At 41.1% G+C, this 27,644-nt stretch overlaps 3 protein-coding genes across 4 annotated transcripts; 2 read left to right on the forward strand and 1 right to left on the reverse strand.

The window, feature by feature from the left end:
* The first annotated feature begins 821 nt into the window (after positions 1-821).
* Positions 822-6,876, forward strand: LOC124070532 (ras-related protein Rab-34-like). Of its 2 annotated transcripts, XM_046410513.1 has the most exons (11): positions 822-885; positions 1,303-1,404; positions 1,994-2,085; positions 2,598-2,663; positions 3,181-3,282; positions 4,568-4,632; positions 4,769-4,820; positions 4,902-4,983; positions 5,453-5,543; positions 5,689-5,796; positions 6,393-6,876. In XM_046410513.1, the coding sequence occupies exons 2-11, from the start codon at positions 1,357-1,359 to the stop codon at positions 6,452-6,454; spliced, it is 768 nt and encodes a 255-aa protein (XP_046266469.1). In that variant the 5' UTR covers positions 822-885; positions 1,303-1,356; the 3' UTR covers positions 6,455-6,876. The 2 variants fall into 2 exon arrangements, with proteins under 2 accessions (XP_046266469.1, XP_046266470.1); XM_046410514.1 differs by lacking the exon at positions 822-885 and having other exon boundaries at positions 1,274-1,404.
* A 921-nt stretch (positions 6,877-7,797) lies between these two features.
* Positions 7,798-23,007, reverse strand: supt6h (SPT6 homolog, histone chaperone and transcription elongation factor). Its single transcript, XM_046410478.1, has 37 exons — positions 22,862-23,007; positions 21,398-21,508; positions 21,156-21,317; positions 20,360-20,433; positions 20,045-20,225; positions 19,811-19,892; positions 19,326-19,581; positions 19,103-19,204; positions 18,829-18,942; positions 18,602-18,691; positions 18,255-18,397; positions 17,956-18,101; positions 17,747-17,851; positions 17,352-17,632; positions 17,116-17,270; positions 16,420-16,615; positions 16,068-16,207; positions 15,782-15,899; positions 15,583-15,659; positions 15,347-15,482; positions 15,057-15,194; positions 14,418-14,585; positions 14,196-14,323; positions 13,860-14,067; positions 13,511-13,658; positions 13,262-13,404; positions 13,024-13,164; positions 12,669-12,864; positions 12,370-12,515; positions 12,012-12,104; positions 11,763-11,876; positions 11,514-11,638; positions 10,961-11,073; positions 10,793-10,870; positions 10,509-10,693; positions 10,155-10,423; positions 7,798-9,789 (listed from the first exon to the last, which is right to left on the reverse strand). The coding sequence occupies exons 2-37, from the start codon at positions 21,495-21,497 to the stop codon at positions 9,597-9,599; spliced, it is 5,244 nt and encodes a 1,747-aa protein (XP_046266434.1). The 5' UTR covers positions 21,498-21,508; positions 22,862-23,007; the 3' UTR covers positions 7,798-9,596.
* A 265-nt stretch (positions 23,008-23,272) lies between these two features.
* Positions 23,273-26,513, forward strand: sdf2 (stromal cell-derived factor 2). The gene is made up of 3 exons (XM_046410480.1): positions 23,273-23,518; positions 24,281-24,477; positions 25,244-26,513. The coding sequence occupies exons 1-3, from the start codon at positions 23,335-23,337 to the stop codon at positions 25,541-25,543; spliced, it is 681 nt and encodes a 226-aa protein (XP_046266436.1). The 5' UTR covers positions 23,273-23,334; the 3' UTR covers positions 25,544-26,513.
* Positions 26,514-27,644: the final 1,131 nt, after the last annotated feature.

Here is a 27,644-nt window from a genome sequence, read left to right on the forward strand (position 1 = left end):
AATTAAATCCAATTTACGCTCCAAGTCTTCTACACCCCCTGAGCTTTGTTTCATGCTATTGTTGTCTTTATGTTCATTTTCTGGTGATAATGTAGGCTCTGACATTTCATTTTTGCTTGAATGATCTCTTCAGATTTTCGCGAAGTTATAGAGAGGGGCAAAAAGACCTTGTTGCGTTTATATTCACTTGTCCTAAATATACGTAAATGAATCTCTTCTTTAATTCTGGGAGTCAGATCTTGTACTTAAGTAAAAGTAGTATAAAAATATTCCGTTACAAGTAAATGTTCTCAATTCAAAATTTCACTCAAGCACAAAAGTACAAAAAAACCAAATGTAAAAGTACTTATTGTGTAGAACAGGCCATTTTACACTATCGGACTGATCTTTTATTAATAATTATGATTACTGATGCATTAATTACTTATGTTGTAGCTGATAAAAGCAGATCTAATTTTACTGCTATGTAGCCTATAAAAACTTGTAGTGGCTCAAAAATTGTACTTCAGTAAATGTTCTTACATCTCTGTGTGTCGCCTCCTCTCTGCACACTGACAACAAAGAAAATAAACAAACTGAGTAAAATATCGTCAGTAATGAAAGAAAATGTAGCTCCATCTTATCTGGGGACAATTAAGTGAAGCATTTCATCATCATCGTCCTCAAATACAGTTAGATGTCCCTGCGGCCACATGGGGGCGCTGTTTAACAGCTGGTAATCTTAACTAACCACACCGAGAGTCTCATTAATTTCGATTTTGTCTGGAGACTCGGCTCGTTGCTGTGAGCGTCATTTTGCTCTGGATGCGTTTTCTCGACGGACTGGATATCACATCACATCCCCGCAGCCCCAAGACGTTTCCTTTAGCATTCAGCTGTTCTCAGGTAATCCTATTAAAATTACTTTAACTGACTCTTTTGTTCTTGTTTTGCTTTATTTTTTCCTACCCTGCTGATGGACCAGCCTTAATTTGCAAATACACTTCTTCAGCCATGACCTACAAGACTTGCCACTGAGAAATATCACTTAAAAAGAAAAACAAAATGCTTACAACAAGATAGTACCTTTATTTGATTTAGTTCACTGAATCATCTACATTTTCTGTATGCTGTTTATCATTGATGGTAGTTAACTGCAAACTGATGGAAAAATACAACAAATACTCCAATGTGTTAACTTTCTGATATTTGTTCTATTTCAGGAAAACTTTGGAAGACATTAGTTGTGTTTTTTCCTGTTTTGTGGGAGGAGTGGAGGGGAAACAAAAGTTAAGTGTGTGTGTGTGTGTGTGTTTTTTGAAGTGACTGGCAGCTTGACGGTGTGTGCGAGTGTGTGTGCTGATAGACTCCAGCAGCATGTTGCCACCTGTGAAGAAGGACAGGGTCATTACACAGCTACCAAGGGTTAGTAACACACACACAAAGTCTTGTTTCCCTCACCTTTGTGGACATTACATAGGCTTGCATTCATTTCCTGGAGGCTTAACTACCACCTAATCATAACAATCAACATTACCTGTCTAATCCTAACCTTAACCTTAACCCTAACCTTAAAGCAAGTCTTTACCCCAGTATGTAATGATTTACATTGTAGGGACTTGCATTTTGTTCCCATAAGTAAGGCGGGTCCTCCCCATGTGACTGTGTAGACAGATTTACCCATCCACACACACACACACACACACATACACACTAACAGTGTTAGTATTGATGAAGTTCTTAAGACTCAACTCTTGGTGATTTTTGTTTTAATTCCATCTTAAGATTGTTAATGCTCCTCTGTGAGAACGTTTCACCAGCCAAATGAAGCCCTGTATACATTTGTGAAAGTAGGGCCTGATGTGTGATGGCTCGTGTCAAGCTGAAACTTTGGGAGCACAAGGATTTCATTGGATGGCAACAATTTATTAGATGTGATGAGTCAGATAGTTTCAGTTTTATTTGCCTTATCTTCTACCTATCTTCAATGTGCCGTTTTTTTTTCCCTTTGCAGTGTTTTAGTCCAAATGCGGCGCTGCACACCAAAGATAGCTTCCACCCACAGGTGAAGGCTGTGTGCCAGGTACAGAAGACGGGTACGCTGAAGTAAGACCACAGAAGGGTTACAATATACCCCACTATCACACACACTCGCACACTGCAAGATGTGTTTAAATCAGATTAATTAATTCTCACAGTGGCCTTGAAGTCATGCTGTGTCTGCTCCATTGAACACACCCATCACATCCCAATGCACTGATATTCTGGCTTATATAAAAAGGCTCAGTCACCTCCACCTGCTTCACCACTTTTTAAATCCACCAAAGTCACCTATTGCAATGACAGCCCTCCATTGTCATTTTGATGAATTACTTATGACTCATATTATAACCAGAGAGTGAAGATTCTGACCAGGTTATTTAAGTATAACATGTAAAAAAACAGAACTGTTGTCCGTCCATCCGTATTAAAGTATATTAACACTTAAAGGGGCTGTGAGTGTGTCAGGTCCTGCAGATGGTTTGCATTGATGTTTGCACATTATTCACCATGTTTGTGCATTTCATGCTCCTGTTGAATGACAAAACTTTGGCATTGATTTTTTTTTTCTTTGCCAGCTTCAATATTGCCAAGGTCATCGTAGTGGGAGATGTCGCAGTCGGGAAAACATGTCTCATCAGCAGGTGAGAAGCAGTCGTGAATAATTTGATCACTTAGAGGGTTGTGCGGGTGTTTTTAGACGGTTCACTCAGTTCTAGTTTGATTTGTTTCCTTTGTAGTTGTATGTAGCTGCAGTTCATTAGTACCTCAAAAACACGGTTGGACCAGATTGTAGTGCTACAAATGTCTTTACACCAATCAGTATCATTCATTAAATTGTAGATGACTTCAAATCAGAGGTTAATTTTATTACTTTATCTTTTAGCTTTTAGCTCCAAATCTCACATATTCACATGGAAATCCTGGGAAGTTCTCAGCATATGCGACTTTCATTATCAAACTTATGATTGTATGTGTTGTTCTCCAATAATTCAGTATTTAATCTAGATAAAAAGTAATTCATTAGTTTCACTCTTTTCTTACTGCTGATCAGTCAAAATGATCATCTCTGACATTTTATAAATAAGGAATCAATGAATGGTTGATAGTTGAGTGATTAATTGCAACTAATATAAATTCTTGTACCCTTGTTCCTGTGAGGTTTCGTAAGGGTGTGTTTGACAAGAACTACAAAGCAACCATAGGGGTGGATTTCGAGATGGAGCGTTTCGAGGTGCTCGGTGTTCCGTTCAGTTTACAGCTGTAAGTATGTGCCACAGAGAAACGCTCAGTTCACAGCTTTAAACGAGCCAATTCGAACCGATCAACAGGGTTCAGATGATCAACAATGCTGCCAGACCTTCATACGATCATAAATACGTGCACACACTGTTTGAACAATTTATAAATATGAGCAAAAAATCACATGATTAGATCATTTTGAGGCTATGCGACATCATCTGGATTCAGTTAGCTTATTATGTGGACTTCAATTAAACAGATTTCCTTCGCCATGTTGGCTCTGGTCAGTGCGTGGGTGTGGAGTTAGTGTACTTTTAAGGCTGATAACCCAGAGACAGTGAAGTCTTTCTCTTACCCACTGAATTATCTCAATACGAGATGAATTTCCACTAAATTATGATACATTCTTGTTTTGTTTTTTTTGTTTGTTTTTTTTACAGAGGATGAATCCTAATGATGGTGGTGATCCTTTGTGGTTCTCAACATCTACTGGATTGATTGCCATAAAATTTTTATAAAAACGAGTTCATTATCCACTCAGGATGAATTGTTATAATTTTTGACCAAGCTAACATAAAGTCAAAATTTTAACTTATGAACTTATAATGATTAAACACCTGCAAACGTAATGATGTTCCTATCAGCCTTAGCTGATGGGCTTTGTTTAGTGTTAATGAACAAATGTTAGCATGCTAACAGGCTGAACCAAGATGGCGAACGTGATGAGCATTTTACCAAACATTAGCATAATGACGTTAGCATTTGAAAGTGCATCCTCACAGAGTTCATAGTGTAGCTGTGGCTTCTTTTGTTAGCTAGCGCTGTAGTTGTTGTAGACTCACAAAATGGAGGACCCAATTGCAGACAGGACACAAAGGTGAAGTGAACGAAAGACATAAATCTTATAAGTCAATAAACAAACTTACTCGAAAGAAGAACAGAACAAGGCAGCAGGGAATCCAGGTAAAAAGATCACAAAAGAATAATCCAAAGAAAACACTGACAAACTGACAACGCACACAAGGAGAGCACAAGTATATATAGACAAAGGAGACTATTCACAGGTGAGCAATCAAAACTGGAGGGAAAACAGACAAAGACAGGAAATGAAAAGCTAAACAGGACACAAGGGGGAAAAGCCACAAAATAAAACAATAATAAACAACAATAAAATAAAACAAGCATGTTTGTTTAAGCAACCATCATGACCACTTCCTTTTTTATTTACTTATTTATTTATTTTGTCCTCCTCTCTCTCTAGCAAATACAACCAGAACAATTAAAGCCGAATGTGATCTGTTTTCAGGTGGGACACAGCCGGTCAGGAGCGTTTCAAATGCATCGCTTCAACGTATTACAGAGGAGCACAAGGTGAATCTCCACTCTGCTGTTCGCCGTTTCACCTGCGACTGCGAGCAAACCAACAGGCTTGCGTCTCGCACTAACACCTCTTTGTTTGTGTCTGTTTACTTGTCCTCATACTGTTTGTCTCTGTGCGGTCCTCCAGCCATTATAGTGGTGTTTGATTTAAGCAGTGTGAGCTCTTTAGCACATGCCAGGTAAGGAATACGCCATTATGATCTAATTATACCATTAAAAAAGTTGTTTTGTTACTAACTTGTGTGTGTGTGTGTGTGTAGGCAGTGGTTGGAAGACGCCATGAAGGAAAACGACCCATCCAGTGTTTTACTGTTCCTCGTTGGTACCAAGAAGGACCTCAGTGTATGTGAAACTTGATCAATTAACCCAGTTAATTGATCAAGTTTATCCTCTGAAAATCAACCAGAAACAATTTTGATCTTTTATTGAATTTGAGGGTTTGCCATTTTTATCTGTTTTCTGTCATTGTAAATTAAATGTTGGGTTCCAGCTATCTTAAATCAATAAAAGGCACTTTTTACCCTGGAAATAATAGTGACAGCGAGTTATCAGCACACAGTAAAATGTGCCAAATGCTAGTGTTCATGTTAAATGATGTTATGACCTGAATTATAAAAGTACTCTAAAAAATAAAACAAAACTTTTTTAAAATAAAATTTCTGTTGACTACTTGTTGCAGCTCTGAACATCATCCTTTCCATCTTTAGTTTTAGTTTAATTTAGCGTGACCAATGCTTGTTGTTCTCCTTCATCACTTTTCCTCTACTTCCTTGTTCCCTTTCCTTTCCTTTCCTTTCCTTTCCCTCCTCAGTCTCCTGAGCAGCTGTATCAGACAGAGCAGGAAGCCATCAGACTGTCTGAGGAAATCAAAGCAGAGTACTGGGCTGTGTCTGCAAAGTCAGGTGGGAGTCAAACACACGTGACGTGAACAAATCTTCGCACCGCACCGCACCGTACACGCCACACTAAACCTGACTTTTAGTTTTGTGTTTTAACGTCTTTTTGTATCATTAAAATCTTTCCTCTCTGTCTCTGTTATCATTCCAGGAGATGGCGTCAATGATTTCTTCTTCCGCGTGGCATCGCTGACTTTTGAGGCCAACGTCTTGTCCGAGTTGGAGAAAAGCGGCTCGAGACATGTCGGCGACATTATCAGTGAGTTATTATTATGATTATTATTATCATCAGTGAGTCATTTTGCTCAGTGGTGTCTCATAGTTAAGAGTGCAGCTCCTCAAAATTCAACGCCTTTGGTTTATTTTCCAAATTCATTCTCAAGTGCTCTTCTATTTTCAAACATTCAGATCTTAATAATGATGACAGTCTTTAGTTTTATTTTCTCAGTTTTCAAAAATTTTTCCAGCCAACAGGGAAACATGAAGTCCTTCAGTTGTGTCTGAAGCATGAAAATCAGTTTTTCTCAGATATGAACCAAAGCATTGCTGCACCACATGCTCTGCGGCTCTTGCATGTCCAGGGCTGGGATCAGTACATTTGGAATACAAGGCTGAGTCAGTTCATTCTTTTTTTTACTGTCAAAACAATCTAACAAAAAAATATATACATATATATAAAAAAATCGAAACAGGCCTGCTTATAAAGACACTGCTTCATATCTTTTATATGGGACTGACCGGAAAGAATCTACATGACCAGTGTACGTCGTAATAAAGGACAATGTCTTCCAGTAACGCTCACGTTGTTAATTTGAATCTAAAAGGCCTTTTATTTTTATCTTGTGTTACACTCAGGGCTCACAGACAGCACAGAGGCTGATCACCCACCCGCCAAGAGGAAACCCAACTGTTGCTGATGAGAGATGAGGGACCTGAACTCTGGTCTCGATACACTGCACCAACTACACAGCGACACAAAATTAAACTGAGACAAGGACTCAGTGTTCTCAGTGTGGATATCGTGGATAGACTCGAGACTAGAGATGTCATGTCAACTAAATATGGTGGTCTGCAAATGGCCTGAGAGGGACTGGTACGCTTGACATAACAAAGTCTAAGCTGAGGCTGTAAACAAGACGTCAGGCAACAGATTGACCAGCTTTGTGACCTCAGGAATGTTTGTGCTGCTGCCCAGGGTTAAAACAAGTAAAGCCTTGTGATATGCTTGAACCTTTTCATAAAAACATGTCTGTCCGTTTGTCTGAAGCAACAATTTTCCTGTCCTGTCATTGGAGAAATTGTTAGTAACAGACTGAATGCATTTATTTCGGTTTCCGCACTCCTCAGTCTCCTGTCATGTGTCTGTGCTGCTAATGGGATGAGTGTGACCGCCGTCATACCCACAACGCATCTCTCTCCTCTGACATGAGGGTTCTCGTGATTGCAAAAAATGGAGGGATTGTTTGCAGAGACAGAAAGGAGCAGGAAGTTAAATCTGAGGCAAACTTATTACTCAGTAAAGCCAAACAGGAGGAAGAAGCCTTTTCCTGTTCTATTAAACAGACACTTTTATTATAGCTCTTATGGGCTGTATGAATTGTAAATAAATTTGGTTTTGATTACTGTGTTTCAGTTAAAAAAAGTTAACAGTTAACAAAGTTGAGGAAATTCTTCAAATTCTTTCCCCAGGTAATCACATGCTGTATAGACAAAAGTATTGGGACATATGTTTATTACAGCAACATTGACTTTAATGACATCATATTCTAAACACACAGACAGCTTTGCAGCTGTAACAGCTTCCACTCTTCTGTGAAGGCTTTCCACAAGATTTTGGAGTGTTTCTGTTGGAATGTTTTTGCCCAATTTATGTAGTAGAGCATTTGTGAGGTCAGGCACTGATGTTGGACCAAAAGGCCTGACTCACAATCTCCATTCCAGTTCATCCCAAAGGTGTTGGAGGCGGGTGAGGTCAGGGCTCTGTGTGGGCCAGTCAAGTTCTTTCACAGCAAACTCATCCAACCATGTCTTTAAGGAGCTTTGCTTTGCATGCTGGGATAGAAAAGGGACTTCCCCAAACTGTCGACACCAAGTTAGAAGCATAGCGCTGTCCAAAACGTCTTGGTGAAACAGCCCCATAAAGTGGTCTGTTTGAATATGTTTTTCTGTATAGTGCATTTCTACTGTGAAGAAAGTCAAGAATGCAGACACAATTACATGTGCATTGCATGTTCAAATTCGCATAAAACAAAACTCAGGGTATAATATGAACACTTTTATTAAAGGGATCACAGGTAGAAAAGGTCATCAGCAGTGCCAGAGACATCAATCCTCCCCTACCACCAAGTGCTGCCGAGAACCAATCGCAGCCTCACTGAGAGATGCAGTATCTTAATCTGGCAAGAGACATAAAACCAAGGAAGTTTACTAATAAACCATAATCCTTTAAAACAATATGCATATTATGGGACCATGATACTTTGCACACTGCAGAAATGAAGCACACCATTGAATACCAGCGCTGCTTGTTGGTACTGTGGGACAGAGGCACAGCCCAAAAAAATTCAAATAAAAACTAAATGCATTAAGTCCAGAGGTACGCAAAGTGGTCGAAAACTTCTGCAGGACGATCACAAGAGAGTTCAATGTTTTTAAAGACGACATATTCATTCTACTGAAACAGATGCGTGCAGTTAGGAGTATTATACAGAATTAGGACTATAAACACAGCGGGAAGTCAGTTTGATAGTATCTTCTATCTTCTGCTGATAGTGTTGTGGTTAGAGAAATTTCGACTCTGAAACACTGAGAACGTCTTCAATTAACTGGTGATACTGACTGGGACTGAACTGCAGCAGTGGTGTGTGAGAGGATCACATCCTACAAGGTGGCAAACGTCCCACCATTGTCAAAAAGTGAAGTAATCACAGAACCTCGGATTCAACTTTGGCCTAACTTTCCCACTATCAACCACCACGAGGACCTGGGAGTTACTTCCACTTTGTCTGCTGGGTAGTTACTAAAATCAACTCCTTTACAATGTGAACTGACTTCTTCTTCACCCCCTCCCAGAAATACAGATAAAGTAAAATAAAACAAAAAACAACCACTGTTACCTCCAGTGTGGCACACTGTTCTCAGTTAGGTCATATTAAGAGTCAGGAATACATAAGAGGCTATCTACAGGATCCAAAACAAAAACACAGCTGGTCATAATACAGCATGTGGTGGAGACAACTAGCAGTAATTCATGTTTGAGAGAAACGCGAGCTGAAATTGAAGGCTTGTTCATGAATTAATTTAGCCTTTTTTTTTTGTTAATAAAATCAGCCTTATCTCTCACACTTGGTGTGTTTATGTGTCTGTACAGTCACAGATGTGTTTGCTTTGACAGATGTGAAGAGCGGAGGATTAATGTTCAAACAGGAAAAAAAAAAACAGTCTTTATTCGTTCTGACGCATTCCATACAAAAATTAAATTTTCCTGATTGGCTTGGCAAAGCGCTCTTTTGGCAACTGCTTGCAAAAATCAACCATCCATAAAGGAGGAAAAGGTGGTTGTGGAAACGTCTCACTGTGCCCCTCAGTCCAAACCATTCATGGATCAAACTAAAAACCCATCACAAAAATAAAGATAGCAGGACAGCTTCTCTTTGTAGGTCCATATCCTATATGTAACTGCTGTCAGATATTTCAAGTGTTTTTTGTCATTGTACTGCCTTTCTGCATGACACATACAGTGTTATTCTGACTATACAAAATACTATGCAGCCAGAAGAGTTGGCTGGAGGTGAGGAGGCGAAACATTTGGGATGAGATGGGTAGACAGGAGGACAACAGGAGGGAAGGAGCTGTGATGAACCATGATACCAAAGTGATAAACTGCAGCTACAATGCCAGGGGGTGAAGAGAACGTATGAATGCAGTGGGCTCCGACTATTGGACAGCTGGATGAAAGGGGTGATGGGAATTGGGAGAGGCAGGAGGTTATCCAGATGAAGAAGCAGTACAAAGGATGGAGTTGGGTGAGGGGGGTGTAGCGACGCCCCCCAGCGTGTCCTATCGGTCCATTTCGTCCAGCAGGGGTGTGGCGTCTCCGGCGATTGACATGGGTGTGCTCTCGATCATGGGACTGGGCGACGGTCGCGGCGTCATCCTCTGGGCTTTCTTCCGGCCCTCCGCTTCTTTCTCCTTCAACCACTGCTCCGCCATCTTGCCCCAGTCCACTGCAGTGGTGCTGCTGCTACTGGGCCTAAAGGGAGGGAGGAGGTGGTTTAGTCAGCGCAGGAAGGGTGGAACAGAGTGAAAGGCGTGGCTGCTGCTCAGCCTGAACACGGTGCAGACTGGGGATTTAGCTCCATCTCATGGTAGAAAAACTTTCAAATGGATATCAAACATTCTCACGTGGAAGTGAAGAGAAAATGTAGTAATAAAGCTTGTAGAAGATTTGTACAAGTCAAATCTTTTAACATTACAGAGGCAGGAATTGTTTAGATCATGAATCATTAGTTTGATTATTAATGAAAAGGCTGCAAAAACTGCACAGAAAAGGAAAAGGATGCTTTTTCAACACATGTTTTGCATATATATCAGGTCCCTCACTAGTCCTGTGCTTACTTTGGCTGCTGCTGTGGCGTCCGCCCTCTGGATGAGGTGGAGGACGATGGTGTGCCGGACGAGTGGCCGTGGTGGCTGCTGTGATGGCCATGATGGCTGTGGTGTGACATGTGGCTTCCGTGTGGGTGAGTGTGTCCGTGAGAGTGCGAGGACTGTGGGGTGGAGCCGGAGTACTGCGGTGTGCCCAGAGCCTGCTGACTCGGTGTGGTGTAGGAGTAGCTGGGCGTCATCATGGGTGTCGCCATGGGTTGCTGAGGTGTGGCAAATACCTGCAGAGTCGAACGTAATGATTGTGGATCACAGAGTTGCTTGAGAAAAGTAAAGAAAGTAAAGACAGTTAAAAGCTACACTCACATGATAAGCAGAGGAGCTTCCTCCTCCTCCTCCTCCTCCTGTGCTGCCACCGTAGCCATACTGGCTAGAGCCCCACTGTGCCGGGGTGGTGTTGGGGTTCTGGCCCTGGCCAGTGACTGCAGCGATGGCATTGAACATCTGTGAGGTCATGTTGCGTGGGAGCGAGTTGACAGCTCGCGTCAAGTCTAGGGAGGAAGGAATCGATTAAAAAAAATTAAAATGCACTGCAATTCCACTCATGCTGAAAATGTAAATTTGTGTCTGTGGAAGAGAGCGGGACTCACCAGCGATGTTGATATTGGCTGGTGTAGCGTTCAGGGATGCAGGCGTCCTTGTGCGACTGCTGTTGCTGGGAGTGATGCCTTTGAAAGGGGAGAAACGGTTAAATAAGAACTCGCAATATATTTAATCTGTTTTAATATATACTGTAAACAACGGGTGCACTTCCATACCTGGCACAGGCTCTTGGTAATGGTCCTTGAACCAACGGAATAATCCATTCACTGTAGGGAATATCTGTGAACGGTAGCGGAAGCCATCGGGGGTGATGGTCACATACTCAATCCTAAGAAAAAAAAAAATCATGACAAAATTATGGCATGTTGACATGAAGATAAACCTTGTTGCCCATCAAACCAGTAAACATCCAATTAAAAAATGTGCAGGGTAAAGGATAAGAATTGTGTCGTGGGTGGAAATTCGGCAAAACACGAACTCAGAAAAATTCCAAATATGCAAATATGAGGCTCTGTAGTAGCTATGAGTCTTAGGCGTCACCATATGTCACTGTGATTCGTGAATATTTACAACACTGCATAGCATCATCTGCTGTTCCTGTGAATTTCAAGAGAGCTTGAGTTGCTTTGAGGAAAGGCAACATTAACGATTACATCTGAAATCAGCTTCCACTGAAATCAGTCCAGCTTGTTCATTCAATGCTTCCACCCATGGCTTCATTACAGCGACTAAACAGAAAACAGAGGAGACAAAAACACTTCCGCTCACCGTGGTTTTCCGCGAGGTTGGTAGCCCAGAATGAATTTTCCTGGCAGATCTTTGCATGCCGAAATAAAATAAGGAATAAAAGTAGGCTTCTCCCTTTTTGTCCTGACCAATAACTCCTCCATTTTCTATTCGAGAGACAAAAGGAGATGAGAGATGAGCAACCCGTGGCAAAAGGCAGATGTATAGTAGTAGTAGATGGGTAATATTTAAAAGTCTATAAAACACTCAGGAGAGTAAAACAGCATAGACCTCTTTGCTTCCCCCACTGCACTCCTGGAAGTACTTATGCCCCAGAAGATCCCGGGCAAATGACGCCATTGGCTGAATGTACCGAGCAGTGATTTCATCCAGATCTTCAAACTCCTGTAGAGAACGAAAGAAACTCTTGAAGAACATGCAGCAGCCACAATAACGTAGATGTTTCACAATACATTTTCAACAAGTTTGATCATGCTGGACAGTATCATGCTATACAAAAGAGGTGGAAAAACAGCTTACTTCATTATTGATCCAGAGAGTGTGCCCTAAGCTGAATGCGTTTTCTTTGCCTTCTTCTCTCACGTCCACATGCTGGTAGATACCATCAGCCACCTACAAAGCATCACACAGAGTCACAGTGGAACACTTTGTGTCAAACTTAACATTTAAGCGAGTGTCCTGATTTGATTTAAATATTTACTCAGTTTGTGTTTTTATTTCAAATATAACAGGTCATATATTAGACTGCCAGGTTCTGTTTATCCTCCATGACACGAAGAAGCTTGTAACTTACTAGGCTTCTTTTTTCCTCATCCATTCATTCAGTTTTTAATTTTTCTCTTTATTGCCCTGCTGTACTCCTCTATCTGTTCCTTACTTTCCAGGTGACGGTCAGGTGGTTCTCTCCTTTGCTGCTGGGTCTGATGATCAAGTCTCCCTGGTCCAGGGTCTCCATCATCTTCTCTGCCTGGTTGAAACTGATATTGTGGAAGTTGGGGTGGGCGATCACACGCTTTATATATGCTAGAGAGACAGAGAAGGCAAAGAAGACAAATGATATATGGAGAATGATGTAGAAGTAAATAACTGCTGGGTAAACAAAGTGTATTATCCCCCCAAGTTTTCATTATCTGATTCTGATTCAAACAATTTGATTAATCCTGTCGTTGTACTGACGGGTTCGCTGTTGTTTCTTTTTGAGCTCCTCCTCCTGTTTTTGGTCTTCAGACTCTGTGTCAAAGTCATAGTAGCTGTCCTTGGGGAGCTTCCACTCATTGGCCTTGTCCATCAAATCTGAGGTGCGGCACGTGAGGTCGACACTGAATTTCTCAATGTCGATTTTCATGATGCGGCAGTGAACTGTCATGCCCACCTGATGGAGGAGAGAAATGAGGTACAATCAAGTATCACACTGCAGCCACAAAAGACAAATGAGAAATATTATATGTGAGTATGTTGTTTTAATCGACACAGAATCACTCATATTTTTGCAGGTGAGCTTTAAAAAAAAAAACAACAACAAACATCTCACCCTGACTCTCTCCTCCGGGTGCTTGACCACTTTGTCACTGAGAAACTTGGTGGGAATGAATCCCTGGACACCATTATCTAATCTGCTCCTCACCCCGATGGCCTGACCTGGACACGAGCCGCTGTCAAAGTGATTCCACACCTAACGCAGGAGCACAAAACATAAAAGACAATGTTCACATGTCAGACTGGCTTCCAACACGAAGTTGCCAATAGAAGAAAAGTCAGGTGTCTGGTACCTCGCTGAGTTCAGGAAAGTTGTCCTGCTGACAGAAGGGACACTGCCACAGCCCTGTGGCATCGTTGCGGATGGCCTGGTCGTAGCTCTCTCCCTGAGGCCGACGGTGAGCGATGCCAGTTACTACACTGGTGATCAGCTTACCTAGAAGAAAAGGAGGCAAAAACATCAAACACACCAGCCTGTGCAGCTGTATTTCTACTGTCATGTCATGTGCTTTGTATTGAGTCATATCCTATGACTGCATTACCAATATAAAAGGTCTCTGGAGTCTCCTTGGTAAGCAGGTTGAAGACCTCCTCAGTGTTGGGGACCCTGTAGGGAACTCTAAGGTCTTTGTACCTGCAGCTCAGCTCTGCACGGATATCATACAGAGTAATCCCCTTGTTGCCATAACCCTAAACGGTCAAAACAAAGTGAAGAATGATGATAAAACTTTGTGAATGGTTGTGAAACACAGATGAAGTTTATTTCTAGCTTCACAGGCTCCTGAAACACACCATGCTATGCAGTACGCCGCTTTGAGTGGACTTTACATCAAAAGTATTCTACACTGTAAGGGTAGCATCACTACAGTCAAAGTCACAACACACACAGACCTGTCTCTCAAGCTCTTCAGCAAAGGCATCCAGGTCCAGATCTTTGAGACGTTCTGGATTTTCCAAGATCTCCTCCAGAGCTCCTGCTGGGTTGGCATCCTCTGCCGACTCATCATACTCTAGGGCATCCACAGCCATCTTGCGAGCCCACTCATACGTCTCAGGGTGGACACGAGATCCATCCAGAACCTCGATGTAGGAGTCCGTACTGTGTGGAAAGTTTAAAAGAACAAAAACAATGTTGATTTAAAATAATCTCACAACAGGCCAAAAGGCTTCAGTATGGGAAACAAGTGAATGGCGTGAGCAGTTAAAACACTCCCAGAAGGGACCAACCTGTCCCCAAGCGATGCGGTGTCTATCTTGATGAAGCCGGCACAGTTGATAAAAACTTTGGGTCCCATGTGACACATTGTGACGAGCTGGGTTCTGTTTTCCAGGCGTGTGTTGTTCTGCTTCAGAATCTGCACACAACAGTTGATCACAACAGTTACAGATAGGGTGACATACCTTTCAGATGCAACACAAGAAAATGATGACAGTAGCACACAAGGGCACCTTGAGCAGGTGAGAGCCCTTCCTCGGTCCCAGACCACAGACATATTGGACCAGGCTCTGAGTGTGAGGATGGGCGATGGCCTTGTTCACATCCACTCCAACCTCATTGACACGGTTGATGAATTCACAGTAAAGAGCACAGAGTAAATCTTCCTTCACCACATGTTCCTGAGAACAAAGGGGAGGAAAAACAGACTGATTTTATGGTGACAAGTTTTAACAGTCGTTACTGATGTTCAAGACTTTGGAGAAGTAGCATCTTAATAGTTACGGGTTGGTTGATGCATAATGTATTTGATTAGACTAAGTAAATTGTTGAGCAGTTGTTTCTAACATTCAATCTTCAAAAAAAAAAACCAAATAGCAGTTTGCAGTGATTTGTACAATGAGTATGTGAAACGAAAAGTTGGATAAACAAATCAACAAACAATTCTGAAAATTCAGAATCCTAAAATTTTGTATCATTACACAAAAAAATGAATTTGTCTTTCAAGAAATGTATATATAGCTGTAAATATAGTCATAATATTTTTTTTAAAGAAATCATACTTCAACTATATATGATATACAATACACAATATACAATACGTGTAGGCTGAGATAAATCAATACAAATCCACCATTTTTTCAATGTCTCACCTGTAGCGGGTGTAGTTTGAGGCAGAGAATATCATCGTCAGTGCTGCAAACCTGAGCATACTCCACCAAGGGATCCTGGATCTTCCTGGCTATGGACACAGCCTGTCGTAGCAAAGGAGGGTAATCCCTAAAATCAACCTGCACGGAGGGACAGGAGAGGGTTGGGAAAAGGAAACACTGGGATGCATCTTCAAAGCCCCCCTAACTGAACTTACTGTGTTACTGAACTTACTGTTAACCATAGTCAATATGATATTCCTATACACGTATATGGCATGGTTGGTATTTACCTCAGATTTCTTGCTGTTCATGTACAGCGTGGCCAGTTCATTGTCAACAAGTTCCACCCCCACAGCGGGCAGAGAGGACTCTTGCTCAAGCTCACTGATGGTCCTCTTCATGTCCTCCATAATCATTTGTGCATCTCTGCGCACACAGAATGTTTTCAACATCAATATCAACTCCATGATAATTTGTAAATATCGTTTACAAATGCCTACATGTAAGAAAGACATTAATCGATTACCGGTTTTCCCCAGCGACAGCTATCACGTGAGGTTTCTTGCTGGTCAGAAACTTCTTGAGATTTTCAATGTCGTGGGCCTGAGGATGACAGACAAAAATGTATGAGTAATCTTTTCAAAGCTGCGTTCTGATTCATTTTCTCTAAAACAGAAAAGCATCAGCTGGCTGCAGAAAAGCATGGTGATGTTCACTGCGTGTACCTTCTTCTCCCTCTCATCCTCCCTGAAGGCATTCCTCCTCTTCATGAAGTAGGGCAGACGCAAAAAGTCAACCACCTCTCCTTCTCCGTTGATCAGAGCACAGAAGACTGGTGTATCTCTGTGAGAACGAAGTTGGTAAGTAAGAAGTTATATTGCTACATACTGCTTAGACTTCTATGATTGCCATTCAAACATAGCATAAAATGTCTTGCATTTAAAAGGGTCCACAAATTCTAGCTACTGATATATTTGAAGCAAGAAAAATGAAACAGTGTGAGAAACACACCTGCTGGGTGCATAAGCTACACCCAACACCCGAATGCCTTTGCCTTGACTCTCATCCATCAGGTCATCATCTTCCTCAACCAGCTGATCAGGCCTGTAAGGAGCCACCTTAAGCCAGTTATACAACCGACGACAGCAGGACTACAAGAAGAAATGGAGATCGACGGAGAGTTCATAATGAGTTCTCGGGTTAAAACAATACACAGCGTTTCATGATTTTGTGAATGTCTGTGTCTATAAATTTGCAAACATGATGCACATGTCAGCAGTCAGCTGTGTTGACTTTCTGTGCGTAGCCCCAATATAATAATGTAAGACTACAATAAAATCAGAAAGACATGATGACAAATTACCCTGACAATGCTCTCTTTGGCTTCAGCGATCAGTTTGCTCTTGAGCTCCTTGGCCATCTGAGGGTAGAGGAACTGAGTGAGAGCTCTCTCGATAGCTAAAGTTCGCTGCCTGTTCCACTCTTGCACTTGGTGACTGAACTCATCCCTGTAGTAGAACTGTTTGATCTCATCAAAGTATGTCTGGTCCCCAGCATATCTGAGAGGAAGCAGAAGGAAGAGGAGACAAAAAGAAGATACTTAATTTGACCAGAGTCATTAATTTAAAAGCCCTGTGCTCATCTGACAAGGATGTGGATACAAGCGTAAGTTGCAGCTTAAAATTTCAAAGACATAAAACTCAGGGGACCTATCCTACTTATCAACCCCTCCTTTCCCCCAATATTCAAGCTAGGCTTCCATAAAGATGCCAAAAATAGCATAACAGTTTGTGCTTGGTAAGTGGCCAAGTAATGGGCATGAACAACACAAGTGATAGCAAAAATTAAGACCTTCAGGTGTTTGCATATTTATGATTTTCTTCATCTGGTTGAGTGAAACTAAATTGATGTAAGTAGCCAGCCTCATTAATTCTGCCTGCTATCATGAATCAACAAATATCTGAGGCTGTTCCTTCCAGACAGATCAGGTAAGAGAACGTCACTGAACAGCTGTTATTTCACTTTTGTTTCTGGTTGTCAGTATTGTCAGTGCACTTACCCTTTGACCCCAATAAGGTCTATACAGATATCAATAGAGAGCAGCCCCTCATCCTCTGCCAGGCACATCTTCAAGAACTGATCCCCATTGAGCTCTTTTACAGGCTTGTTCTTAAGGTACTTGAACGAGTAGGCAAAATGTGCCTCATCTACTTCCTACAAAAAAGGCAAAGCAGGTTTTGAATTAGACTCAGTGTAAACTGCAAGTTCAGTAAACTTCCTACTGTACATCCATACCTTTTTGCCCTTCTTTGTAGGCTTGATATTGATCTTGGCCCTCTCCTGAAAGGTCTGTCGGAGAACGTGTCTGACCAGAGGTTCACGAGCAATCTGCATGGCCACCATGTACCTGGTTCCTTCCAGCACGGCCTCAGGAGTGGAGAACTGACTGCATACATAATCTTTGGCCAGCTCTACAGGCTCAGCTGGGAACTGCTCTGTCTCGTGACGCTGGTAGCTGTCTCTCAGATTTTCTCCAAACTGCTCTGGAGTTAAACCAAACTTTTTAGCCAAGCCATCTGCAGTAAGGAAGAAACAGAAAAATTAGTTGAAGTGCTACCAAGCTTTGAAAAAGAACCCACAAGGCTATCTGATCACTGAGACTGGCGCCTAAGGTAAATAAGGAGACTAACCAAGTCCTACGCTCTGACAGATGCTGTACATATCTCTTCGAGATGCCAGCTTGAGGTCGGGTCCTTTGTGTTCTTCCTGTTCTACCTCCAATTCCTCTTCTTCGCCTAAAGAGGAGCCAATCAAAAGTTGTTTCGATTAGAACTGAATTCAGCATCTGTCCTTCATCACATCACTCAATGAAATGGACACATGAGAGACATCCTCTTACCATCCTCTGACACTTCTTTGATCTTCTTGAGCCTCTTCTTGTTGGCCTTGGCAGCATTCTGCATCTTGGGGATGTCTCGGCCATAATAGAGCAGGAAGTGGTTGTACACATCTCCCAGTTCTTCAAGAGTCTGCACATCTTTCAGCCTAAGAAAAAATCTTATTATTATTAGTTTGAATGGGACAGAAAAAGAAGTGGTGAGGATGGGCAAAATGTTCCATTAACTTCCTGCAATTATTTTTTGCTTAGAGCAGTCACAACCTAATATTTTACATTTTTCTAGTGTTATCAAACCACACCTCTCCATGTCAGCAGTGTCCAGAGGACGGATGCCATCAGCCAGAGGTTTGTCAGGGTCGGCCGAAATCTGCTCAAACTGGTAGGACTGCATCTTCTGAAACAGACGGGTCAGGTTCTGCTTCCGGGTCTTCAGTTGAGTCCACTGGTGGAAGGGAAGGTGAGAGGAAGAGGATGATTCAGAGATCAAGAAACCAGAAGTGGTATATATGGGCCACGTTATCAAATGACTGATTACTAATCAACCGAAAAAGTGATTATCATAGAATCATCCTTTCTACGACTCCCAGCAATGTCTTTCTATCAGCCTGTCATCTCTTCCTTCGGCGAAAAGCAATAATAACAATACCTTTTCATCCCACTGCCACACCTTCCACAGGTCATTGATGTTCAGTTCTGGCTCCACATATTCTTTCCTGTAGAAGGCTATGAATGGAACCTGAAAAACAAATATGACAAAAACCAGTCATTTTAAACAATTTCACAATTTGTGTCGCTTAATGTTAATGAATTTTCGAAAGATTAGCCTCACACCAAGAACACATAAAGGTAATGCATTATGCGAAACCACTGTACCTCAAACTGTTGATTCCTCATGAAGTTGAGGGCCTCTTTGATCTTAGCAATTGTGCTGGGGCCTTTCCTGCTGAAGTTAGTGGTCGTACCCCTGTCTAGATAGTCTGTGCTCTCCTGTTTTGGACAGAGAGAAAAAGTAGCTAGATTTGCATTATGACATACAATGAAAACAACAAGCGCACAAAAGAGGAATCTATTCAAGCACAATGACTGAAAGTCCAGGAACACCCATAGTGTGTGCATTTTCCCTGAGTGTCTAAGGCAAAGGTCATACCTGCATGGAGATAGTAAGAGTGGAGAAGCCATGTCTGAAGATCCACTCTGCTTCCTCTTCCAGCTCATCATCCTCGGCAGGTTTGACAGGGATGGATCGTAACTAGAGGACAGAGAACAGTCAGGAAAACAGGTACTCAGGAAGACAACACCAGGCAAACACAGAACAAGAGAGCATTAACACTGTTATCACTGGCATCAAAAACACTGACAAATATACACACCTGGAATCTCTCAGGCATATCTGTAGTGCGAATCTCATTGTCTTGGTCAGTCATGTGACTACTTTCCAGCTCACTGGGCTCGTAAATCTCAAAGATGCTCTTCCTCCCTAGCCTCCTCTTAGGCTGCTTCTTTTGTCGATCGTAAACCTCTTCATCTTGGTCCTCTTCCTCCTCCTCACCCTGGTCATAAGCATCTGCGTCAAAGTCGGCAAAGTCGAAGTCGCCACCAAAGATTTCTTGGGCCTCCTGGAGGGCTCTGTGGGAGGATGAAGAATAAAGAGGAGGAGACACAGGGATTACGTGCTTCACTTTATTCCTTTCTCAAAGTATCTTATTATATTGTGCGTATTATCTTGTTATTTCCTAATATATATCAATATTTTTATTTTCATGGATGAAGTGATATTTAAGCCTTACTTCCTACAAATGATGCATTTTTAAAAGTCATATGTCACTGTATTTGCTGTATAAACTACAACACTTACGCATCTGTGTATCCTGAGAACTTCTTGCCCCTCTTTTTGGTGATGGGTTGGCCGTCATCATCCACAATAAAATCGTCTATGTCTGTGTCAAAAAGCACAATTCTGATAAACTAATGAATTCTATTCCACAGTGATTAGAAATAAAAGCGTGGGCCTGAGTTTATGTTTCACTATTAATTCTCAGCTTTTAAGATAATCAAAGACGGTTCTAAAAATCCTTAATTCCCAGCCCACCTGACTCCTCGTCCTCTCCCTCGTCGTCGTCATCTCCGTGATGGAGGGGCTCATCGACAGCCTCTCCTTCCTCCAGCTCGCCCTCCGCATCACCATGAAATATCTCATCTGCGATTAAGTCCTTCTCATCATCATCTTCTTCGTCATCATCAAGCGTTTTCACACGGTCATATTTCTTCTTCTGCAACACAACACAGGTACAACATCAGCACTGCCAGCTTAAACGTTTTTAAACATAAAAAAGACATACAAATGCTGGAAGTCAGGCATACTGTGCAAGGCTAAGAAAAAAAGGTGATGACAAATGTTTCTTACCCTCCTTTTCACTTTAACACCCAGGTTTTCCTCAATTAGGTCAAGATCATCATCATCCAGGTAGTCGTCATAATCTGAAAAGAGGAAAAGTCTTGAGTCTTGAGGAAACAACTTCAGGACATGTTGCCATTCAACCACTGCAAAAACAGTGCTTTTGTTGTGTGTGATTCGCATGATTATTTGTTCAGATAATCAAATGTTTAGACTTTATTATCACAGTGACCCAGAATACATATTTCCAGTCTGTATATCTACAGCATGTAACTGTTTATTTACAAGGTTCAATGAAGGCAAATGCAGGTGAAACAACACATTCACTTCACTTCACAAACAACACATGATAAGAAAGCAAAAATATTAAGGAAGAGGGCTAAATCCATAGTAGCAGGGGTGCATAAAACTCATGGTTCAAATTGTTTAAGGGTTTTGGGTCACAGATCAGATCATTTTTCAGATAAGCAAAAGGAAAAGAAAAGATATTGCTGAAGTTTTAGCAAACATTGCCATCTTTTGATTAATTTATTTCCATGATGATACGGAAGTGCAATTTTGCAGGTTAACACTGGAAATGCCTGAAGTCATAAACTTTTGGATTGCACACAGTGGTGGCATTGACAGCCTGGCATTATAAACAGGCAAGTGTGACTCATCGCACACAGACAACATTCCTGAATAGCAAAGTACTGAGATTTTAGTGACAGTATTGTCTTTCCATCCTTGACTTGTTTAAACTAATGACAAGTGGCAACAATATACTGTATAATGGCAGCGACTCTTTAAAAATGCCAGAACTTACTGCGCTTTTTACGTCGATGCCTCACTTCCTCTTCAGAGTCACTCGCCCCTCCACTCCCACTCCTCTGACCATCTTCCTCCTCTTCCTCCTCACCATCATCAATGAGTCCACGTAGATTTCCTTGCTCATCCTGGTCCTCTGTGTTCTCGTCATCCTCTTCATCTGTTGTGACATGACAGGTAAGTGATCAACAAGTCATGGAGCCCCAACTCTGACCCAGACGTAAAGAATTCAAATCTCACCATCTTCCTCCATAAACCCCTGAGTCTTTTTAGGCTTTAGGTCTTTCTCTTCAAACTCCTCCTCTGACTCCTCAGCTTCGCTCTCAATGAAGTCTGACATGACTGCTGTTCCTGAAAAGAAAAGTAAGATGCTGTTATTGATCTTTCTTTGCATCACCAATGCATTACTTCTGCCTCTCAGGATAGTCACAAATATAAAAGCCAAACCTGCACAATAACATTATTTAACATTCTACTAAAATTTAAATTTCACCCCATAACAGGGGTTATCTGTTATCTCCTCTTTAAGTAACTTTAGGATTGAAAAATAACCTTATTTCACACTGTCTGATAATATTTCATATTTGTATGTCCTTCATTTGCTTGTCATAACAATTACACAATGACATGGAGCCAAATATCAAAATTGAATACAAAAGTTCTTTTTAATCGCTGCACCATTCCATACCATACCATATGGAAATATTCTAGATAATTTGTGCTTAATTTTATGCACTATTACCCAAAACTCAGACTAAGGTATGAGATATTTTTTGTCAACTTTAGGATCTGTTCTGGCTGCAAAGCATGAGTTTTTAATCCACCTGTCTGTACCAGAAAGTAGTGGTAAAACTGTAGTCAGCAGTATTTACTTGTGACACATTTTTTAAACTATATGATAAATGACCTTTAGAGGTTCACGTGTGAAAGAGTCGGGAATTACATCTATAAACAATGCCTCTTTCTTCTTAATTGGTGTATACTGGGTTACTGACAAACATAGTCAAACCAATTAAATAATGATTAATAACACCATACGTTCATATATGTATGTGACCCGGTCGCTTTCACGTTATAAACCACAGTGTCCTAATATAAGAAATGTACTACAAAACTAGATCAAGCCGGTGAGCTTAACACGACTAAAAAACTACACCGAACCTTTAAGCTGTCGCAATGCGCACACATCGAAAGAGAGAACAAGTCTCGTTGCTTGCTTCAAATCTAACTGTAGCTAAAGTTATCAAGATTATATCTTCCATATAACCAATGAGCGGTGTTGGACAAATATTAACGTTATAATGTGATTTCTAGTCAATAACGTTAGCTAACATTATTTTTCCAGTGTGCTAGCAACCACCAACACGGCTAACATAGCGATGCTAGTTAGCTAGCAAGGTTTTTTTTAATTTGATTTTCACAGTGTTCATTTTAACTATACTGGACACAACAGGCCAATATCCTACAATAAGAGACCTACCAAACCCAATCTATTTTTGTAAAATATACCTATACTTCTGATCCAACTTCGCAGTATAACGGTAATTAAAGCTGGTTGACTGTTAATGCTTTAGCATATCACGTTAGCCTAGCATTAGCTGCAACGACAACAACACTCAATTACATTACCCTTAGCTAGCGAAGGGTTTGTAGTTAAGCAGCATAATCGAAAGATCTCAATTACCACGATGAAATTGGACTTACACGTCTTACTGCGGTGCTATATTCCGTTAATAATTACAATAATAACGGGATTGGGTTGTGTTTTGTGTTTCGAGGAGTTTGTACTTGTAAAAATGGCCGAGAACGAGTGGCGTGAGGACAATTCCGGGGTGCATTGAGGGAACTTCCATCCTTTTCATTATCAAAGTGACGCCCCCTACTGGTTTAACTGGATTCTACATTAAATGATACAACTAAATACGACCACACAACATAACTACTGTTGATTTAGTCGTGATCCTTTCATATTAACACAAAAAAACAAAAATACATAACAGCAACGCCAAATTAACGCAGAATAAATCAAAAAAGTAGGCAGGATCTGAACAGTTACCATTCCGAGTCGCTAGAGGCGCTGTTTCCAAGGCTCCATATTGGAATACAGTATCACTTTAATGACGTAGCGAAAAATAATACAAATCTCAAAGAGGTACCAGCAGCTGCTTGGGTTTGGAATGGATAACTTAAACTGTGCCGTTATTCCAAACCCTCTTCTTGTGATTTTATTGTTGTTGTCCTGTATATTTGGGTTGTCACCTGGTACGGAACTCAGCTTTGTGACATGCGGATCAGTCATTAAATTGTTGAATATCAAGCACAATGTGAGACTACACTCGCACGACGTACGCTACGGTTCTGGTGAGTTTCCCCTGATTTAACGATTATTAAGTATTAATACTTGCATTGTGTTTTTCACTAACATTTTTTAACTTCATCTTACACCACACAAATCTGTAGCTGAAATTGTATTGTTGGGTGAAAGTTGGAAATCACAGTTTTCTATGTACAAAGGATAACAGTGTGACGTTTAATTCATGTTGCTTTCATTATGTGCAACGTCAGGTTACAATCAAACAGTGCCACGCGTAAAGGATTGGGGTCTTACTTGATATTTACGAAGCAAATATTTACTCGAGTGGTGAAAAATACACGAAAAACATTAACCCTTGAAGTTTCCAATTGGTGAACAGCTCATGCTAAGTTTATGTTTAATCAGCGCAGACAACTAATTTGTCTCACTCAAATTCACAAAGAAACCGAAGTACTATACTACTACACACATATACTATACAACATTAGCTCTACTCTAGTAGGAAGGAGTTCTTTACAAAGATGAGATAGCCAGGGGCTGTGTTGTTATAAATATGTTGTATATTTATAACAAATGTATTGTAATAAATATTTAAATACTGAGTTGTAGTTGCATTGGTTTGACCATATTAATTTAATTCTGTGAGTGTGTGTACAGAGATTCATACCATGAACAAACTGAGAACTCTGTTTAAGAGAATTGGCTGAATTTTTAGTCAAAATCCTCGTTTGTTTGTCAACTCTCTCCCATGGATGTTCATCGTTCATCCTGCAACGCTCTTTTGCTCAATCCGTGTGTGTGTGAGACAGGTAGTGGGCAGCAGTCTGTAACAGGGGTGACTGCGGTGGAAGACAGTAATAGCTACTGGAGTGTTCGTGGGACTAGTGACACCTTGTGCCATCGAGGTACCCCAGTCAGGTGCGGGCAGACAATCCGCCTCACCCATGTCAACACAGGCCGTAACCTTCACAGCCACTACTTCGCCTCCCCACTGTCCTCCAACCAGGTGAGTGGCGTGAGCAATACACGGGCAAAGATAGGAGGTTAGGTTTTAGGTGGAGGATTATACACACAGTTCCCTGCAGAGGTCGGAAAGGGATGTTAATGCCTAATAAGTGGTTCTGACATTTTTGATAGTTCATGTTTATTTTACCAAGTTAAAGCGACCACATGAAACTGGTTTACATACAACATTTACATAATATATAATCAGTGGCACCTAGACCATCATTTTGAGGTAGATCTGAGTTGACAGCAGCTTTTACACTTCAGGAATCTAACTCTGTGGAAAAATAGCCTCTGGTCAGCAAAAATCTCCCCAATTTTGAGGAAGTGTGAAAACACTGTCTATCCAAAGTGTTGTAGGCTTGGAAGATGTGTACTGTGGCGTGATAGAAAGTGTCAGACATTTTGTTATACCATTAATACCAAGGCTGCTTTTCCTTTATCATCCCTGGGTGTATTAGACGATTGTAGACAGTGTGTAGTGGAAATCAATGAACAGGTCTGTTTTATGGCAATTTTTGATTTACAAGATTGTTGCATTTGCCTAATCCACCCAACTCCACTAAGGAATGGACAGTAACAAGCTGACATTTCAGTCTGATATCAGGCAGTTGTTGCATCAATGTGACACAGTTCCTTGACAAAAATAGACATTCCTGTTGTTTGTATTTGTACAGCATTTAAATTTAAGCTTTCACAAAAGAAAAGTAACTCGTCCTCTCCGCCGCCCCTCGTCTTCTCATCTCATCTTTGTCGCTTTTCCCCAGGAGGTGAGTGCGTTTGGCGACGAAGGGGAAGGGGACCATCTGGATGAATGGACAGTTCAGTGTGGGGGATCTGTATGGAAGCGTGAGGAGGCCGTTCGTTTCCGTCACAAGGCCACTGACGCACTGCTGTCAGTGACAGGGGAGCAGTACGGACGGCCGATTCACGGTCAGACGGAAGTTCACGCCATGTCGAGCCCCAGCCAGCACAGCCTGTGGAAGGCCATGGAGGGCATCTTCATGAAGCCCAGTGAGAGACCGGCGGGAAGCCAAGACCACAGTCACCTACACACAGAGTTCTGACCTTGACATTTCTTTTCTGCTTCTGTCATTTCCTGTTTTTCTCTGTCTACCACTGTATTCTCACCTCTGTCCCTAAATACATCTGTACCAGCAGCCTCAACCCACAACCGCCCCTTCTCTTGTCTCATTTTTCTCTCGCATTACCTTTTCCATCATCTTGCAAGGAGACAGTGCCAAAGTCTGTCATGAATCAGGGTACAATGACTTCATCTTATCACATTCGTTGTGTTGTAGAAAACACTACTTGGATCCTCAAAGATCCAGCAGCTATGCTCAGACAGATAACAATGTTCGAATACCATTCTAGTTTGCCTTAACAGGTGCGAGAACACAGAAAAGTATTGAAAATGCTGTTTTACAGAATGAAGACTAATCTTTATTACTGTTTGTGACACTTTACATCCAATTAGAGGTGTTCCTCTTAGCTGTTATTTATTGTTAAAATAACTGCCGTGAACAGTCATGCTACAAAGCAGAAGCCACTGCAGGTCTTGCAGATCAGTACATTAAAGTCATCAAGTGAGTGTTTTGTTGGACTGAAAAAAATAAACATTGTTACACACGTGCCTTTATCCTTTTTAAGAAGCAGTGGGTGTTTACATTGTGGAGCCTTTCAAACTTTTGGAAACATTAAGAATTTTATTGTGTTTTTATGGTATTTGTAAGCCATATTCTCCTTAAACAATGGATAAGCAGTGTTACTATGGAAAATTACCTTTGCCTCCTTGTTTTTATCCCACACTAATTGTCACGAGAGAATAAACAGCTTTGTGTTTTTTATGTACATCATTGAACTGGATGCTGTTTATTATCATCTTTTGAATAGTTTCCACGTGCTGGGAGAAAGTACAGTGTTTTACATTCATGCTGTCTGTGCATGCATGTGTGTTCGATCAACTCTGTTCCAGAGGTTCATATGAGCTACAAACATGCAACGAATACCTCATATTAAAGCATTTTTTATGCATAGAAGTATGAGTGTGGCTTACTTCTTGGATTGTGTCCTTTTTCCTTTGCTTACCATGACAGTTAAGATGATCTCTTCATATGTGTTCACTTCGAATTTAATCAATGATATCATCGGTATCTCTCCTGATGCCGCATTCACAGTTCACCTCTTTCTTTTTGCATGTGTCCCTTTACTCAATCATTCATACAGTAGTTGAGCAAGTTTGAATGACCTTCTAGTGGCCTACCTGTTAATTTCATTCACAAATGAAAGGATGTGCAGGTAATAAGCTGTTAATGTCCGCCTGGACCATTACACTAATGTCTTGTTTGTCCACATAATAATTGTTTTGGTTCATTATTGGGTGTCTAATGGGGTTCAGATGCATCTGCTATGCGGCTAATCTCACATTTGACTTATGCTCCCTAATTATCATGATTTAGAGTGAGCGTCGGTGCCAGCACTGCTCCACAGGAAACTGCTCTCTGCCACAAGTTGACAAACATGTAAATTCCACCCTCGTCAATTAGCTACATTGACTTTTTGAGATGCAGATCTCAATAGTGGAAGCTTAACCTTTTTTTCTGTCACACCTGCCAATGTTAGTCTGCTCCAAGCATTTGGGTTTGTAGTGCTACATTACCTGTATGTATTGCATGAAGGTGATGTAAGAGCAGTGAGCTCTCTGCACATGAAGAGGCTGCTCTTGTGACTCACAGCTCCTTTATGGGCTGTCTGCTACCTGCATGGGGAAACAGCAGTGATTGGCGCTGGGTGAAAACCATGCTGTGTCGGCATCCTATTTTTGGGGTTGATATTTAAAGTGATCACTGCAATGATCAAAACGTAAGTGACATAAGTAAAACAACAAGCCTGCTTTCTACCGAGTTTTACAATTACTAACAGTGAAAATATTTCTGCTCAACATCTTATTGTGAGCCAGAAATTGTGGCAAAGTGAGGCAGTCTAATTTAGGTGCGTCTTCTATTAACATTTTATCTTTTCATGTTACTGGGCAGAATTGTTTTGTCATTAAAATTTTGTACACGTTGTTGGTCTTGAGCCAAGGTACAAACATCTCTCTCACAAGTAAACACAGATGCTTTATATTTCTATTAAAAAAGGTTTTATTGCATAAACATATATGGATAT

Source organism: Scatophagus argus, chromosome 14 (assembly GCF_020382885.2).
Source record: "Scatophagus argus isolate fScaArg1 chromosome 14, fScaArg1.pri, whole genome shotgun sequence".
NCBI classification, from domain to species: Eukaryota; Metazoa; Chordata; class Actinopteri; family Scatophagidae; genus Scatophagus; species Scatophagus argus.